This window comes from Myxocyprinus asiaticus, chromosome 7, assembly GCF_019703515.2.
Source record: "Myxocyprinus asiaticus isolate MX2 ecotype Aquarium Trade chromosome 7, UBuf_Myxa_2, whole genome shotgun sequence".
NCBI lineage: Eukaryota > Metazoa > Chordata > Actinopteri > Cypriniformes > Catostomidae > Myxocyprinus > Myxocyprinus asiaticus.
Window position 1 is genome coordinate 44,749,444 of NC_059350.1, and position 17,128 is coordinate 44,766,571.

Consider the following 17,128-nt stretch of genomic DNA (forward strand, 5'->3'; position numbering starts at 1 on the left):
TTTTTATTTTTTTTAATGCAGTGTGTATTAACACATGAATCAACCGCGTTTCACTCAACCGAATGTTGACTTCATATTACTCTAAAACATGAAATGTGCATGCACGTTAGCGAGTTGATTGACAGGCGATGTCTGTATCTAAAAGGTGATTGGCTCTTTTTACCTGTAAGGCGGGACTTCCTTTCTACATCCATTGCTAGAGCTTCTTGGTTGGGCATTCCAATTTCTCCCATTCATTTAAATAGAAGTGACTCGTCTCTCTTTGCTAAACAGTCTCTGGCCTCACACTCTATAGAACAACAATGCCAGTCATGCACTACGACTCCTCCCTGAAGTTTGCACACTTTTACTCCTGTTTTCTCGCAATACAGGGACAGTAGGGGTGTACAAAAGCAACACGTTAATTTATTTAAAAAGTAACTCGGGTATTATGGTCTAAAATAAAAAATATTGCATTACTTTACTCGTTACTCAGAAAAGTAATCTGATTACGTAACACACGTTACTTTTATCACGTTTCCCCCAACACTGTTACCTATAGTTGTCAATGAACAATAAACTGGGATAGTAGAATGTATTCTGACATCAAAAAAGTTACACATTTCACCTTTAAGACATTTTAATGGGACAGGTCAAAATCTCTATTTTAAGGGGATACAGACATTTGATTTGTTTAAAACTAGCTAGGTTAATTTTCTCTTAGACATTAGTTTATCTAACATATCTAATTGTTCTCTCAACAACAACAACAACAACAACAACAAAACACTGGATTTGTGCCTTTAATGCTTTAAAAAACGAAATGGTACATTGACACAAAGTTGTGCATATTCATGGAATATTCTGGTATCATTAGCTCACATACATGGGAACAAACTTTTCTTTTGGCACTATATTAAAATTCTAATTCTCCCATGAGATGAATCGCCAAATATGAGTCACAAAAGCGAGCAGATAATTAATATGTGTGCGTGAAAATCTTCAGGCTCGGGTGGTGGAATTGCCAATCAGGAAGCAAACTCTACAACAGATCAACAGCAAAGGCTCCTCTCTCCCAGCTGATAAAGTCAAACCACTGGAGAAACATCTAAAGGTTATCAACATGAGATGGGCCAAGGTAATCCAAATGATTTCCTTTGATCTTTACTTCTCTAAAGTTTGATCCATCTGGACCATTAAATTCAATGATTTTGTGACCTTGGCATGATTAGCACAAGTATAATTTCCGTTAACAACCTAATGAAGGCATTATCGTTGAATAGTTTTAAAAGTTGGATCCAAGCAATCCTAGATCCTCGCGAAGTCTGCTGGACATTATTTGCATAAAGAAAATTAGTTCTATTTTTTGCATAGTAACATTATTTTCATGATAGTAAGCACATTCTCATTACCGTAATTCATCTAAGGATTTACTCTAAGCTGTTTTGTTATTCATATTATTCTCAATGGTGATTCAAATTAGATTCTCATTACAGTAATACAATGAGATTTTTACATTTACGGTAATGAGAATAGGGGATAAATGTGCTAAATTGTCATAAAAATAACATTGCAATGCAAAAGATCATACTGATTCTAAAACTAGTCTTCATTTTATTGCAACATTTAATTTCTTCTTTTTTCTTTTGATTTTAGGGTAAAATATGACCATGTTTTTGCAGTGATTTACTGGGGGAAAAAAAATTATATTTCTGTCTCTCCTCCAAAGGTGTCCACTGATCTTCCTGAGAAGCAACGGCAAATTGAGGATCTCCTCAGAGATTTGTCTTTGTATCAGGAACAGCTCTCCAAGCTCTCTAGTTGGGCCTCCACTACAAGGAGTCAACTCGAGCAGTGTCCTACTGCGGTAGACCCCAAGGTAATTTCCCAGATGTGATCAAGCACCTATTTGTAGAACATACTATCCACACTCCTGCTTTTGTAATATTGCATTTTGTCTCATTTCAACCGTGTGCAGTAACAATTGCATAGCAGGTGGTGTGGTGAAGTGGTTAAGACTCAGGGCTGGCAAACAGAAGCAAGTCATAAGTCATCAAAATTTTGTCCTTAAATAAGGCATATAACCTCAGGTTGCTCCAAGGGGATTGACCCAATAAGTTCATGCCGATGTTCTTTGGTGATACTGTCTAAAACTAACAATATAACCGGCCTTGATTGAGTGGCAACAAATGTGGAATCCACATTTGTTGCCACTCAATCAAGGCCGGTTATATTGTTGGTTTTATATTGTTCGTTTCTTGAATTTCTAGATTCTAACAGAAAATTCAATATTCTGCCTTAACAATGTTTAAACAAAGTGTTTAATTCAACAGAAACTCTAAATTGGCCATGTTTACTTTCTTAAAGGAATATTCGACAGCATTTGAGGCATAATGTGGATTATCACAAAAAATTATTTTGACTTCCCTTCTTTAAAAAAAGCATAAATCAAGGTACAGTGAGGCACTTACAATGGATGTGAATGGGGTAAATTTTTGGAGGGTTTAAAGGCAGAAATGTAAAGCTTGTAATTTTATAAAAGCACCTCCATTAATTCTTCTGTTAAAACTCAAGTATTATCTGAGCTGTAAAGTTGTTTAAAACCTTGTTTTTGCACCTGACTAATAAATTACCGGAATTACCGGCTTTATGGCGTAACATCGTCATGGCAAAGAAGTTAAAAAATTGGATATAACTTTACAGAGAGAAGGTTATTAAGCAATTTTGTCACACAAAATTCATGTTAAGATGCAGATTGTTTATGTCTTGTGGCTATACTTTAAAAAAAGTTATTATTTTTTGACATTTATGGACTGGCCCCATTCACTTCAAATTTAAGTGCCTCACTGTAATCCAGATTTTTGCTTCTTTTTAAGAAAAGGAGTGACAAATCAAAATACATTTTTGTGGTAAACAACATTATGCCACAAATGCTGTTGATTGAGCTTAACTTGTATTGGACCCAGAATATACCTTTAACATGCATTTCTGGTCTTATTGTGCACTATTTATCAGTACAATTTATTCCAAAGAAAAATGTTTGTCCTTATAATCTTTCATCAAAATAAGACAGCAATAATTTTGTTCAGCCTCTGAAATTACTTTTCAGCTGATGCCATGTTGGTTAATGTTAATTAATGGAAACCAATAGCCAATTAGCTCTTTAGGCATTGTTTCAGGCTACTTTTGTAGGCAAAGCAAGCTGCCTTTCAAAAATCCAATAAGTACATTAATGTCAGTTAATGTAAATTTTTAAAGGTTACGGTAATAATTTCAAATTACAATAAAAAAAATAAAAAAAAGTGTTACCTTTGGGTAACGTCTAGATTCTCTCGAGGGTGAACTTGACATAACATAATGGAAGTTAAATGCATTACTTTTTGTTGACATTAAATGTGATTTAAATAGTATTATATTGGATGTGAATTAAACCTGTTGATAATTCAATATGAACAATCACAAACCAAGTATATTCAAAGATTAAGGAATCTTTGAAGTTGTACCCTATTATAAAAGTCACTTTTGACCTTTTCAGTGACCTGCCGGTTTTGCCAGCCAAAGCCAGAAGAAAAAAAAACTAACATTATTAAACTGTGTCACATAGTCATTGGTCTCATTTTGCACAGTCTCACACATTTGTACCAAGAGAGCCTTTCATATGACACATGCTGTCTATTTAATTATACTCCCAACATCCTCATCCTCATGGATAGTTTCAGCTGCTCCCATCAGGACTCGAGTTTAGTTTTCCTAGACGTGGAACTAATAGGTTCAGGAAATGATTTTTTTTTCTTTCAGTTACTGAGCTTATAAAAATAACTCAGTACAGCTGCACTTATGTGATTTTGAATTGTTTCTGATTATGGATATTACCGTAGTAGTATTGGTTTGTCTACTTTGACGCTACTGCATGCTGTGACAGATGTATACTGTCAATTTATAGTATTGTTTTTCTCAAAACCTAATTTTTGTTTCTTGTTAATTGCCCCACACTGTTTGTGACATGAATGATACCTCAAATCATGCAGCTTTTTGATATGGTTGGAATTAACATTTTTATTTGTTAGATGATAAAATTAGCAGAAAAATCCCATAGATTGAAGGAGGGACCCAGTCCATTCAGTATATAGGCACCAGAATATCATAGAGACTTGGGGGTGGGCTCTTTTGAGTTGGGCCTGTAAGCAACATAAAAGCAACATCCTAGCAACCAACCAGAACACCTCAGCAACTACATAACACCACTCAGAACACCTTAGCAACCACTTAGCAATACCTCGTCTACCACAATATAATTATAGCAGCGAATTGGATGAGCAAGGACTATTCGCATTTTCTTCAGAAACTTTACGAAACTATTTTTTCTATATCGCAGTTGTTATTTGTTTGTTAACCCAAAAATGAAAATTCTCTCAACATTTACTCACCCTCATGCCACCCCAGATATGTATGATTTTCTTTCTTGTGCAGAATACAAGTGAAGATTTTTAGAAAAAATATCTCATCTCAAGTCAGCATGATAGTAATCCATAAGACTACAGTGGTCTTCTGAAGTGATCCAGTTGGTTTTGGGTGAGAAAATACCAAAATGTAGTTCCCTTTTCACTGGACATCTTGACAGCAGTCTCCTTGGCGATCATGATTTCAAGCTTGATTACACTTCCTATAGCACCATCTAGCACTCTGTTTATGCGTCAAGCACTAGGAAGTGTAATCGAGCATAAAATCATGATCGTGCCTAGAGACTGCATTGACAAGATGTAAAGAGAAAAAGGAGTTAAGTTTTGGTTACATTTTTAACATTGAACTCAATTTAAAGCATAGTTTGTTTGTTTTAAAGCTTGTTACAGCAATTAATTATGTTACATGGTTACTTTTGGCGACGTGTTAGGGGCCATTCAAACCGAACATGTTCTTGTGCTAAAAAAGCTAGATGCAGTGCAACAATTATAACAGACACGTTTTAAGAAGTACTTTTTGACTTGATACAACATCTTAAATAAGGGTTTGGTGTTAATTTCTTTCTTTTTTATAGATTGAGGATGATGTCAAGGAAAAGAAGCCAGCAGTAGAAGCAGTTTTGGCAAAAGAAAGACCACCATGCAAACCAGAAAAGGTGTAAAATCAACAGTGATTCATCAAATACTGTAAAAATTCAGATATCACTATGATATTAGATTACTCTGTAGACTTGGAAACAGTTTCTATCCTCACTGTACTGTAATGCATCATGCTGTATCATCCTCTTCATGGCATAAAACTCCAATTTAATATCACTCTCCTGAATTGGCTTGTTCCAGGGGCAGTTTGATGGCCTTAGTGTAGATTGGACTTCCATTCAAGTTCTCCTTAAAGAGTGGAGAAGCAAATGTCAGCTTTCAGGTATGATATCGTATAATGTGGTTATTGCACATTATGGTGATTTAAATTGTAGTAAAATTGCTATTGGAGTCAATGTGAAGTCAACATTGACCCTTTTTGCTTACTTAATACACATTCCTGAACTTTACTCTGCACGATTAATCAGTGGATGTTCTTCCAAAAATTATTGTTTAAATTAAGTAAAAGGAGTTGCAAATACTAATTTTAAAATTCATGAAATGCTTATAATGTGATATTGGAAGTCTGAAAGTCTGAATATAAAAGATAATTTGTTACTTTCCAGCCGAAACTTTGACTGGTAGTGCTGCAGGAGATGCAGCGCTTGAAAAATTTAATAAATCATGGATGGAGCTTGATGATTGGCTCTCTCTTCTGGATCACATGGTTCAGACTCAGAGAGTGACGGTCGGAGATCTTGATGAGATAAATGAGATGACGGTGAAACTCAAGGTCAGCTTTTTGTCTATGCATTCAAATCTTCTCCACCCATAACGTGTATTCAAATACTTTGTTTACTGTCCTATTGTTGCATTTTTTATTTTTTTAATTATCTACTTATTTATTGAGGACCACTTAAAGTGTTAGCAACCGTTTCTTGCACCAAATACAGTTGCAATTTATTTTTACATAACCGTTTCCACACTTTCTCTGACCCTTAGAATAACACAGGCTGTTTTTGCACTTTTATATGTACAGTGGAAAGAAAAATTATGTGAACCCTTTAAAATGACCTGTATTTATGTATGAATTTGTCTTAAAAATCTGGTTTGAACTTTATCTTAGTTACAACAATGAACGAAAACAATCTGTTTTAACTAATAACACACAAATTATTGTATTGTTCTGGTACATATTGAATACATCATTCAAACATTCACAATATACAGGTGCATCTCAATGAATTAAAATGTCATGGAAAAGTTCATTTATTTCAGTAATTCAACTCAAATTGTGAAACTCGTGTATTAAATAAATTCAGTGCACACAGACTGAAGTAGTTTAAGTCTTTGGTTCTTTTAATTGTGATGATTTTGGCTCACATTTAACAAAAACCCACCAATTCACTATCTCAACAAATTAGAATATGGTGACATGCCAGTCAGCTAATCAACTCAAAACACCTGCAAAGTTTTCCTGAGCCTTCAAAATGGTCTCTCAGTTAGGTTCACTAGGCTACACAATCATGGGGAAGACTGCTGATCTGACAGTTGTCCAGAAGACAATCATTGACACCCTTCACAAGGAGGGTAAGCCACAAACATTCATTGCCAAAGAAGCTGGCTGTTCACAGAGTGCTGTATCCAAGCATGTTAACAGAAAGTTAAGTGGAAGGAAAAAGTGTGGAAGAAAAAGATGCACAACCAACCGAGAGAACCGCAGCCTTATGAGGATTGTCAAGCAAAATCGATTCAAGAATTTGGGTGAACTTCACAAGGAATGGACTGAGGCTGGGGTCAAGGCATCAAGAGCCACCACACACAGACGTGTCAAGGAATTTGGCTACAGTTGTCGTATTCCTCTTGTTAAGCCACTCCTGAACCACAGACAACGTCAGAGGCGTCTTACCTGGGCTAAGGAGAAGAAGAACTGGACTGTTGCCAGTGGTCCAAAGTCCTCTTTTCAGATGAGAGCAAGTTTTGTATTTCATTTGGAAACCAAGGTCCTAGAGTCTGGAGGAAGGGTGGAGAAGCTCATAGCCCAAGTTGCTTGAAGTCCAGTGTTAATTTTCCACAGTCTGTGATGATTTGGGGTGCAATGTCATCTGCTGGTGTTGGTCCATTGTGTTTTTTGAAAACCAAAGTCACTGCACCCGTTTACCAAGAAATTTTGGAGCACTTCATGCTTCCTTCTGCTGACCAGCTTTTTAAAGATGCTGATTTCATTTTCCAGCAGGATTTGGCACCTGCCCACACTGCCAAAAGCACCAAAAGTTGGTTAAATGACCATGGTGTTGGTGTGCTTGACTGGCCAGCAAACTCACCAGACCTGAACCCCATAAAGAATCTATGGGGTATTGTCAAGAGGAAAATGAGAAACAAGAGACCAAAAAATGCAGATGAGCTGAAGGCCACTGTCAAAGAAACCTGGGCTTCCATACCACCTCAGCAGTGCCACAAACTGATCACCTCCATGCCACGCCGAATTGAGGCAGTAATTAAAGCAAAAAGGAGCCCCTACCAAGTATTGAGTACATATACAGTAAATGAACATACTTTCCAGAAGGCCAACAATTCACTAAAAATGTTTTTTTTATTGGTCTTATGATGTATTCTAATTTGTTGAGATAGTGAATTGGTGGGTTTTTGTTAAATGTGAGCCAAAATCATCACAATTAAAAGAACCAAAGACTTAAACTACTTCAGTCTGTGTGCATTGAATTTATTTAATACACGAGTTTCACAATTTGAGTTGAATTACTGAAATAAATGAACTTTTCCACGACATTCTAATTTATTGAGATGCACCTGTACAGTATACCGTATTTACCACATTTGACAGAGTGGTACAGGCTTTTTTTGCATGTACTGTAACTTTAATACCTTTGTATTTTAATGACCTCTGTTATTATTTAAATGCTTTATGTATCTTAATTTAACATAAAAATACTTTGTCCATGATATGTCCCCATTTGAAGGTTTGATTTTATGAAAAATAAAAATTTTCATTTATTGAAACCAAAATGCAAAAATTCCTCTTTCTGGAATCCTTGCATATCTGACAGCAAAGCACTGTTTCTCATTCGTGGGTCAAAGGTGTTTCAATCCAAGTCTTAAAGGCACAACCACAAAAACACTGCTTTTTTAATTCTAGGGGTCAGAGAAATAATGGACAGTGGTCACGGAAAAATTAAAGTATGACTAAATAGTTTTTGGGACAAAGAAACCTTCCTAACCTGGACCTTAAGGGGGGAAAAAAATTGAGTTTGATAATGACCCCTTTCACTGGAACCCCTATATGGTAGTGCATAAGACCATCATATTAAGCCACAAAAATGTATAATAAAAAACTGTGTTTTGATGATCTAATAGTCAGCACTGCAAGACATGGAGCAAAGATGCCCACAGCTGAACAAACAAATCACAGCGGCTCAAAACCTGAAGAACAAAACCAATAACCCTGAGACACGGGCGACCATTACAGACCACAGTAAGTCACCTGTCTTGCATTTTTCTCGTCCTTATCAACTGCAATGGCTTGGCGGAAACTAAGTTTAATCTCTAAAATAATTCAAAAAGCAAATAATGACTATATGACAATCAGTGTATTGTGACTTACCAAGTGTTACAGGAGCATTGACATTACCTAACACTATTGAACACAACATAAAATAAACAATATGCTGTAAAAAATAAAATACTTCTACTATTTTTTACTTTTACTATTGCTCATATTTTGGGTTAGTGATTTGAATAAACCCCTAAACTTAGTGTTGAACTTTGTTGTGTAACTTTTTGTGCTATGGACATGAATAATACCGATTTACACCGATCAGCCACAACATTAAAACCAACTGCCTAATATTGTTTAGGTCCCCCTCGTGCCGCCAAAACAGCACCAACCCGCATCTCAGAATAATTCTTCTATACCATAATTGTACAGAGCAGTTATCTGAGTTACCGTAGACTTTGTCAGTTCGAACCAGTCTGGTCATTCTCTGTTGACCTCTTTCATCAACAAGGCATTTCCATCTGCAGAACTGCCGCTACCTGGATGTTTTTTTTTTTGTTTGTTTTTTTTTTTTTTTTGCCACCATTCGGAGTAAACTCTAGAGACTGTTGTGTGTAAAAATCCCAGGAGATCAGCAGTTACAGAAATACTCAAACCAGCCCATCTGGCACCAACAATCATGCCACTCTCCAGATCACTGAGATCAAATTTTTTCCCCCATTCTGATGGTTGATGTGAATATTAACTGAAGCTCCTGGCCCATATCTGCATAATTTTATGCACTGCGCTGCTGCCACATGATTGGCTGATTAGATAATCACATGGATGATTGTTGATGCCAGATGGGCTGGTTTGAGTATTTCTGTAACTGCTGATCTCCTGGGATTTTTCACACACAACAACCTCTAGAATTTACTCAGAATGTTGCCAAAAACAAAAACATCCAGTGAATGGCAGTTCTGTGGATGGAAATGTCTTACTGATGAGAGAGGTCAACAGAGAATGGACAGACTGGTTCGAACTGTCTATCTTAAGTCTATGGTAACTAAAATAACCACTCTGTACAATTGTGGTGAGAATAATAGGATCTGATGTGGGTTGGCGCTGTTTTGGCGGCATGATGGAGACCTATACAATATTACATTTACATTTATGCATTTGGCAGATGCTTTTATCCAAAGCGACTTATTACAGGGACAATCCCCCCATGGCAACCTGGAGTTAAGTGTCTTGCTCAAGGACACAATGGTGATGGCTGTGGGGATCAGCAACCTTCTAATTACCAGTTATGTGCTTTAGCCCACTATGCCACCACCACTCACTGGTGTTAGGCAGGTGTTTTAATGTTGTGGCTTATCGGTGTATGGCTATTGGACATTAAAACAGACAAACAACTTCCATTGACTTCCATTTAATGAGGGAGCCGAGCCATATCTAAGAACTAGAATATCATAGAGACTTGGTCCCTTTTGACTTGGGCCAGCAAGCAACCACACAGAACACCTTAGCAACAACATCACAATGCCCTGGCTATCACCCAGAACATCCTAGCAATGTGGTGCATGGAAATACTTCCCCCCCCCCCCCCCAATTAATCCTTTATATCAACTGTGTTGTTCGTGACATATTTACAACTGTTCATAACAAACGTTTTATCATCTTTTCTTTAAAGTTGAAAAACTACAGGCACACTGGGAAGACTCCCACACCAAGCTGATGGACAGGGTTCTTAAACTTCAGAACATGCATCAGGACTCAAGCAATTGGCTGGAATCCAGAAAAAGGGTGGAGCCTCTCATTAAGAAAGCCAATGAGAAACTAGAGAGCTGGAAGAAAGTGTCTCACAGCACTGACAATTTAAAAGGCCAGAATGCTGATGTCAAGGTAATGTAAAAGCAATATGCATTTCATAATAGACCACAAGTGAGAAATATAAGTCTTTTGTAGTCAAAAAGTAACTTATTCTATTTCAGAAGAAATTGTTAGACTGCATGGCCTAAATAGCCATAGGGTGTGTCCACATACACTGATCAGTCACAACATTAAAACCACCTGTCTAATATTGTGTAGGTCCCCCTTGTGCCACCAAAACAGCGCCAATCCGCATCTCAGAATAGCATTCTGAGATGCAATTCTTCACACCACAATTATACAGAGCAGTTATCTGAGTTACCGTAGACTTTGTCAGTTCTAAACAGTCTGGCCATAATTTGTTGACCTCTCTCATCAAAAAGGCAATTCCATCACAGAACTGTCACTGACTGGATGCTTTCTGATTTTGGCACCATTCTGAGGAAATTCTAGAGACTGTTGTGTGTGAAAATCCCAGGAGATCAGCAGTTACAGAAATACTCAAACCAGCCCGTCTGGCACCAACAATCATCCATGTGATTATCTAATCAGCCAATTGTGTGGCAGCAGTGTGGTGCATAAAATCATGTAGATACGGGTCAGGAGCTTCAGTTAGTGTTCTCATCAACCATCAGAATGGGGGAAAAGTGCGATCTCAGTGATTTGGACCGTGGCATGACTGTTGGTGCCAGATGGGCTGATTTGAGTATTTCTGCAACTGCTGATCTCCTGGGATTTTCATGCAAAACAGTCTCTAGAATTTACTCAGAATGGTGCCAAAAACATCCAGTGAGCGGCAGTTCTGAGGATGGAAACACCTTGTTGATGAGAGAGGTCAACAGATAATGGCCAGACTGGTTCAAACTGACAAAGTCTAAGGTAACTCAGACAACCGCTCTGTACAATGGGTTGGCACTGTTTTGGCGTCACGAGTGGGACCTACACAATATTAGGCAGGTGGTTTTAAGGTTGTGGCTGATCGGTGTATGTTTGGCCATGTAGAACAGATCTACAAATTTATGTATGTGATGAGAAACTGTAAACCTATATTGATGTAAACCTATGTTTTTATATTATATACAGCAACTTTCTAAGGATATACAGCAGTGGCAAGCTCAGATGAATGTCACCAATGAACTGGCAAACAAACTACTGACCCTTTATGCAGAAGATGACACACGCAAAGTGAAACAAATGACTGAGAGCATGAATCTGGCTTGGGCCAACATCAAAAAGTGGTGAGCTTGTTTTTGATTCAGTTATTTTTCAGAATGTGTTCAACTGGTAACTCAACATATCACCAGGTGTGGAGTGGCATATAATGTAACTTTCACTGAAAAGACTTGATAGGCTGTTTCTCGTAACAATAAGCATTGTCTGAAATACTTAATTAGACTATCTTTAGTATTTATGGAATTGTTTTGTCTGAAAATAATGAACATAATGTACTGCAGACACAGAACAAGGAACATCAAAGGTTTTTAAAGATGTACTTGCTATGAGGAGAATTATGTTTTAAGCATTTGTTACTGATTTCAAGGAATGTTTCAGATTTAAAACTAGTTACAAAACCAGCTCTGTATACCTCAGGATGTAAATAAGGTGGCCCCAAAAAACTGCTTTTGTTTTGTTCCCAATCATATCAACTGTAATGGAGTAAATTTTTGTGTTGATATAAAAAAGCAATCAAAAGTAGTAGTATTACAAAAATAATTTATCCTAGTGTCCAAAAACGTCTCCAAGTGTCCAAAAGCCTCTCCAAACAAATAAAGCATAATTATAGTAAGAACTAATTATACTTGCAAACACTGCAGTGATTAAAAGTGTGCATAGCATGCAGACATGATTTTAGAAATGAAATTTCACAGAATGAGTTTCATTCTGTGCCATTTGAGTCATCATTGACTCTGTGTCATGTATTTGGCTCCATCTCCTGGTGGCCATATGTAATTAGAGTGATGGATCACATGACTCTCTGCCCAAATACGGAGAACTATCACCACTGGTTGGAGCAATCTGAACCCAATCCGACTGGTTTAGCGTTCCATGACACTACAAAATTTCAGATGACATCATCTGATCCATGAAAGCTAACGTGTTTGTAGCCAGATAGAAAGATGCCAGATAGCCAGATGCTGTGTACACATTGTGCTTCATTTGGGTTATCTAATGGTCTATGCATCTGATTACTTTGTGTGTGGGTTAATTTTAAAGATAATCGCGTCTTCTAAGTAATAGTATGTGATATTTTATGTTGTTTATTTTTCGTGAAGTTATAAGTGAAAACGCGGCATATGAGCAAAACCTGTTCACATGAAACATGTATGTCAAAGATATTTACTTACAGTAGCTAGTATTCAATATATTTTTGTCTGTGAGTAAAACAAATAGGCTGGTTGTATTCTACTTTTTGAGATCTTTCCAACAACATAATAAGCATGGCTATTTGATGAGTTTTATTTTTATTTTTTTATTTTTTTTATTTTATCCCCTTTTCTCCCAATTTGGAATGCCCAATTCCCACTACTTAGTAGGTCCACGTGGTGGCGTGGTTACTTACCTCAATCTGGGTGGCAAAGGACAAGTCTCAGTTGCTTCCACTTCTGAGACAGTCAATCCACGCATCTTATCACGTGGCTCGCTGTGCATGACACTGCGAAGACTCACAGCATGTGGAGGCTCATGCTACTCTCCGCAATCCACGCACAACTTACCACGTGCCCCATTGAGAGCGAGAACCCCTAATTGCGACCACGAGGAGGTTACCCCATGTGACTCTACCCTCCCTAGCAACCGGGCCAATCTGGTTGCTTAGGAGACCTGGCTGGAGTCACTCAGCACACCCTGGATTCAAACTCACGACTCCAGGGGTGGTAGTCAGCATCAATACTCGCTGAGTTACCCAGGCCCCCACTATTTGATGTGTTTGATGTTTTTACCGATTACAATAATATGTACAGTGCAAAATTTTTAATTAATTATAAAAACGGAACACTTCTAATTTGTCTGCAAATTTCAAAGCACTTATTCAGTTTTTGTCGAAATGCCTACAAGCATTGTAAAGTAGAGCTTCTAAGCTTTAAAATGATACCTAATTGGGGGCCTGGGTAGCTCAGTGGTAAAGATACCACCCCTGAAGTTCACTAATTCGAATCCCAGGGTGTGCTGAGTGACTCCAGCCAGGTCTCCTAAGCAACCAAATTGGCCCGGTTGCTAGGGAGGGTAGAGTCACATGGGGTAACCTCCTCGTGATCGCTATAATGTGGTTAGTTCTCGGTGGGGCGCGTGGTGAGTTGAGCATGGTTGCCGCGGTGGATGGCGTGAAGCCTCCACACGCGCTATGTCTCCATGGCAACGCGCTCAACAAGCCACGTGATGTGCGGTTTGACTATCTCAGACGTGGAGGCAACTGGGATTCGTCCTCCGCCACCTGGACTGAAGCGAATCACTACGTGACCAAAAGCACATTGGGAATTAGGCATTGGGGAAAAGGGGAGAAAAAAAATCCCAAAAAAATGATACCTAATTTGTGTTGGTTTAGATTATTATTATAGTTATTAATATTTTTATTTAAAAAAAAAAAAGGCCCATTCGAACTTAAAGGGATAAAAACTAAAATTCTTGGGCAATGCCTTGCCCCATAGACTTCTATTGCAAGTGCAGTACTTTTAATGTGATTTTTGTTTTTACAAACTGAGGGACAAGTCCAAGTTATATTCTTTGGTATTCAAAAGCATGCCACAGGTGACGTTAATAAAGGCTAACTTGTACTGAACCAGAATTATTCCTTAAACAATCTGATAAGCACAGTTTTATTATATACATGCATATTGACTGCCTATGTGGAAGTACTTCTTTTTTCCTCTGTAACAATGAAGTTATTACTCTTTTCAGTGCAGGGGACAAGGAAGCGGATCTGGAAGCTGAACTGCGACAACTGCAGTATTTCTACTTGGATCTGGAAAAATTCCTTAATTGGCTTACTGAGGCAGAAACCACAGCCAATGTCTTACAAGATGCCACCTTTAAGGAGGGACTTCTGGAAAACCCTGCCACAGTGCGGCACTTACTGGAGCAATGGCAGGTTTGTAAGCAGTATTGCCAAAATGAACATTCCGACACCCCCGAAGGATATGTGATCCAGTGCATAAAACTGCTATAATCACTATACTAAGCAAATTCACAATGAAAACTAAGATTTCTTGTTGGAATACCTTATCAAAAATGCCGTAAACAGCTGAGCTGTGTTCGCATGTAGTATTATTTATGGAGCTTTAGGACATAATCATTAAAATGCTATAAGTGACAAGGAAATAATAACTTGATAGTCTGATACAATGGCAAGGTCAATAAATCTGTAAATATTTGGCAAATTAGAGATTATCAACATCACCAAATATTGTCCAGCTTGACTGAATTTACTGAGTACTTCATCAAAAAAAGTAAACACATTACTAATTACTTTTACAGTTACTTTCTAAAACACTTCACTGAAGCTTTTGTTTTTTCGCAACCCCTTCAGCGGTCACAAAACGTAAACATATGTAATTAATGATTTAAATTTATTCTACATATGTAATACTTTAGTAATATGTGTAACCCAACTAATTAGAAATTTAAACAAAAATGTAATTTAACGAATTTTGAGTGCACTTTGTGCAATTTTGTGTTAATTTGCCATAATTAAGTTGTATTACTGTATGTACAGTAATCCCAAACATATTCTGACACTTAAGCCACACTTTATGGATATCTTTGCATTATACAGCAAAATATAAAACCAAGTGGCATTTATTTAAAAAAAAAAAAAAAAAGATAAAAAAGAAAAGGAGAACAACAAGCACCCTTTTCAAGCAAAACATTTCTACATTTTCTAAACAAGTTTGTTAGGTTTCTATTAACACAAAACAATAGACTGTGAACTTGAGACAAACTGACTTAATATTCAAACATCCACTAAAATTACCTTTGAACAGCTGGTTAAAAGTAATGTGTATCATTTGTTTGCAATTAAATTCTTACATTTTAGGTGTGACTGAAGCGTCTAAAAGTGTCCAAATACTTTTTGGGGTCACTGTATATATCCACACATTATACTGGTCATCAGGCACCCCACTTTCTAGATATTGACATCAGACATTACAAAAGCCATATTAGTTGAGCACTAGAAATAATGCTAAACTTAATTTCAATTATCAGATCTTGGGAAACAGTAATCAGTTTCCAGAATTTAAGTGCTATTTTGTTTGGAAGGCAGAGAAAACTGACGGGTGCATTGTCCGGGTCGCCCGCTGCTCACTGGTATGGGAGATATGTGTACTTGGCAACGGTGCAGAGACGCAGTTAAATATGAAGAGGCAGACAAAGACGTGGGCTATAAAGAGAAGACTCTGTTCTCCCAGTAACCAGCACTGACCCAGTCCTCATTCGCTGTGCCCACTCTCACCACGAACAACAGGGCCAGTGTGCCTGCAAGACTGGCATTCTGCTGCTCATTTCATGTTGCATGTACACACATGGTTGCAGAATGCATTTTCTTGCTCAAATCCTCACGATGTCCCTTTCTGCCTTGTTTGCACTTCGCGCCATACACGTCCACATGGTGGGGAATTAAAAGATCTTTGCTATCAACAGTCAGACAGGCTGTTTCGATTCGTTTGATGTCTCGCATTCACTGGCTATGTTGCACAGGAAGACTTATCATGTTAAGGTTTGAGCTTCACTGTCAACTACACAGCTTTTTTGCTTGTTCAACAGTTGCTTTATGACTTTGAATGGATTTGTTCTGCTTGCGTCATAGCTTTGAATTAAATTTGTCTGTGTAATTCCAAAATGTATTTAAATGGATCATTACATCCATATTGATTTCTAAAGTATAGTGGTAAATGCCTGGCAAATGTTGTGTGACCGAAACTTTACAATACTATAGTCTTTGCTATAGTATATGCCCTACGCAACTACCATCTGTTTTTCAGGTGTGCAAGGTTATTTGGTTATTGTTTGTATAAAAGTTAGTGGTAAAATAGACATTTTTATTTATTCACATTTTTATATGATGCAGACTTTCATGATATCGTATGGAATATAATAAAATTATTTTTTTAGGGAAACAAACAACTTGAATACCATGACAACATTATTATTATTAAAAGTATAATATTATATAAATACAGTATAATATATTATTAATATATGTAATATTATTTTTATTATTATTATTGAAACTGTTATTGATACATTATTTAAACTATTAAACATTACAATTAAAAAGAACATTGCTTTATTTGGTAACTCAAAACTGTCGGATGCATAGTTGACAAATAAAATGAGCTAAAAATTAGCATTTATATCAACATCAGTATTTTAGGTTTATATATACAGTATATACAGTGCATTCAGAAAGTTTTCAGACCCCTTCATTTTTTTCACATTTTGTTACGTTGCGCCCTTATGCTAAAATGCTTTGTATCAATCTACACTCCATTCCCCATAATGACAGAGCAAAAACCAGATTTTTGATAACTTTGCAGATTTATTAAAATTAAAAACTGAAATATCACATTGACATAAGTATTAACGCCCTTAAATCAGTACTTAGTTGAAACACCTTTGGCAGCGATTACAGCCTCAAGTCTTTTTGGGTATGATGTGACAAGCTTTGCACACCTGGATTTGGGGATTTTCTGCCATTCTTCTCAGCAGTTCCTCTCAAGCTCTGTCAGATTGGATGGGGACCATCAGTGTACAG

General features: G+C 37.1%; 1 protein-coding gene across 4 annotated transcripts in view; it reads left to right on the forward strand.

The window, feature by feature from the left end:
- The window catches only part of dmd (dystrophin), a 149,418-nt gene that overhangs the window by 65,452 nt on the left and 66,838 nt on the right, over positions 1-17,128 (forward strand). For 3 of the 4 annotated variants that reach the window (XR_007897663.1, XM_051701985.1, XM_051701980.1), the window contains 9 exons: positions 986-1,117; positions 1,709-1,858; positions 5,015-5,095; positions 5,280-5,361; positions 5,645-5,811; positions 8,391-8,508; positions 10,202-10,413; positions 11,464-11,618; positions 14,275-14,464. Coding sequence is in view for 3 of the 4 variants with exons in the window: in XM_051701985.1 (XP_051557945.1) it covers positions 986-1,117; positions 1,709-1,858; positions 5,015-5,095; positions 5,280-5,361; positions 5,645-5,811; positions 8,391-8,508; positions 10,202-10,413; positions 11,464-11,618; positions 14,275-14,464 (1,287 nt within the window). In the remaining variant the exon portion in view is untranslated. Of the gene's footprint in view, positions 1-985; positions 1,118-1,708; positions 1,859-5,014; positions 5,096-5,279; positions 5,362-5,644; positions 5,812-8,390; positions 8,509-10,201; positions 10,414-11,463; positions 11,619-14,274; positions 14,465-15,951; positions 16,091-17,128 lie in introns of those variants that run through there. The other variant, XM_051701981.1, reaches the window with a different exon arrangement.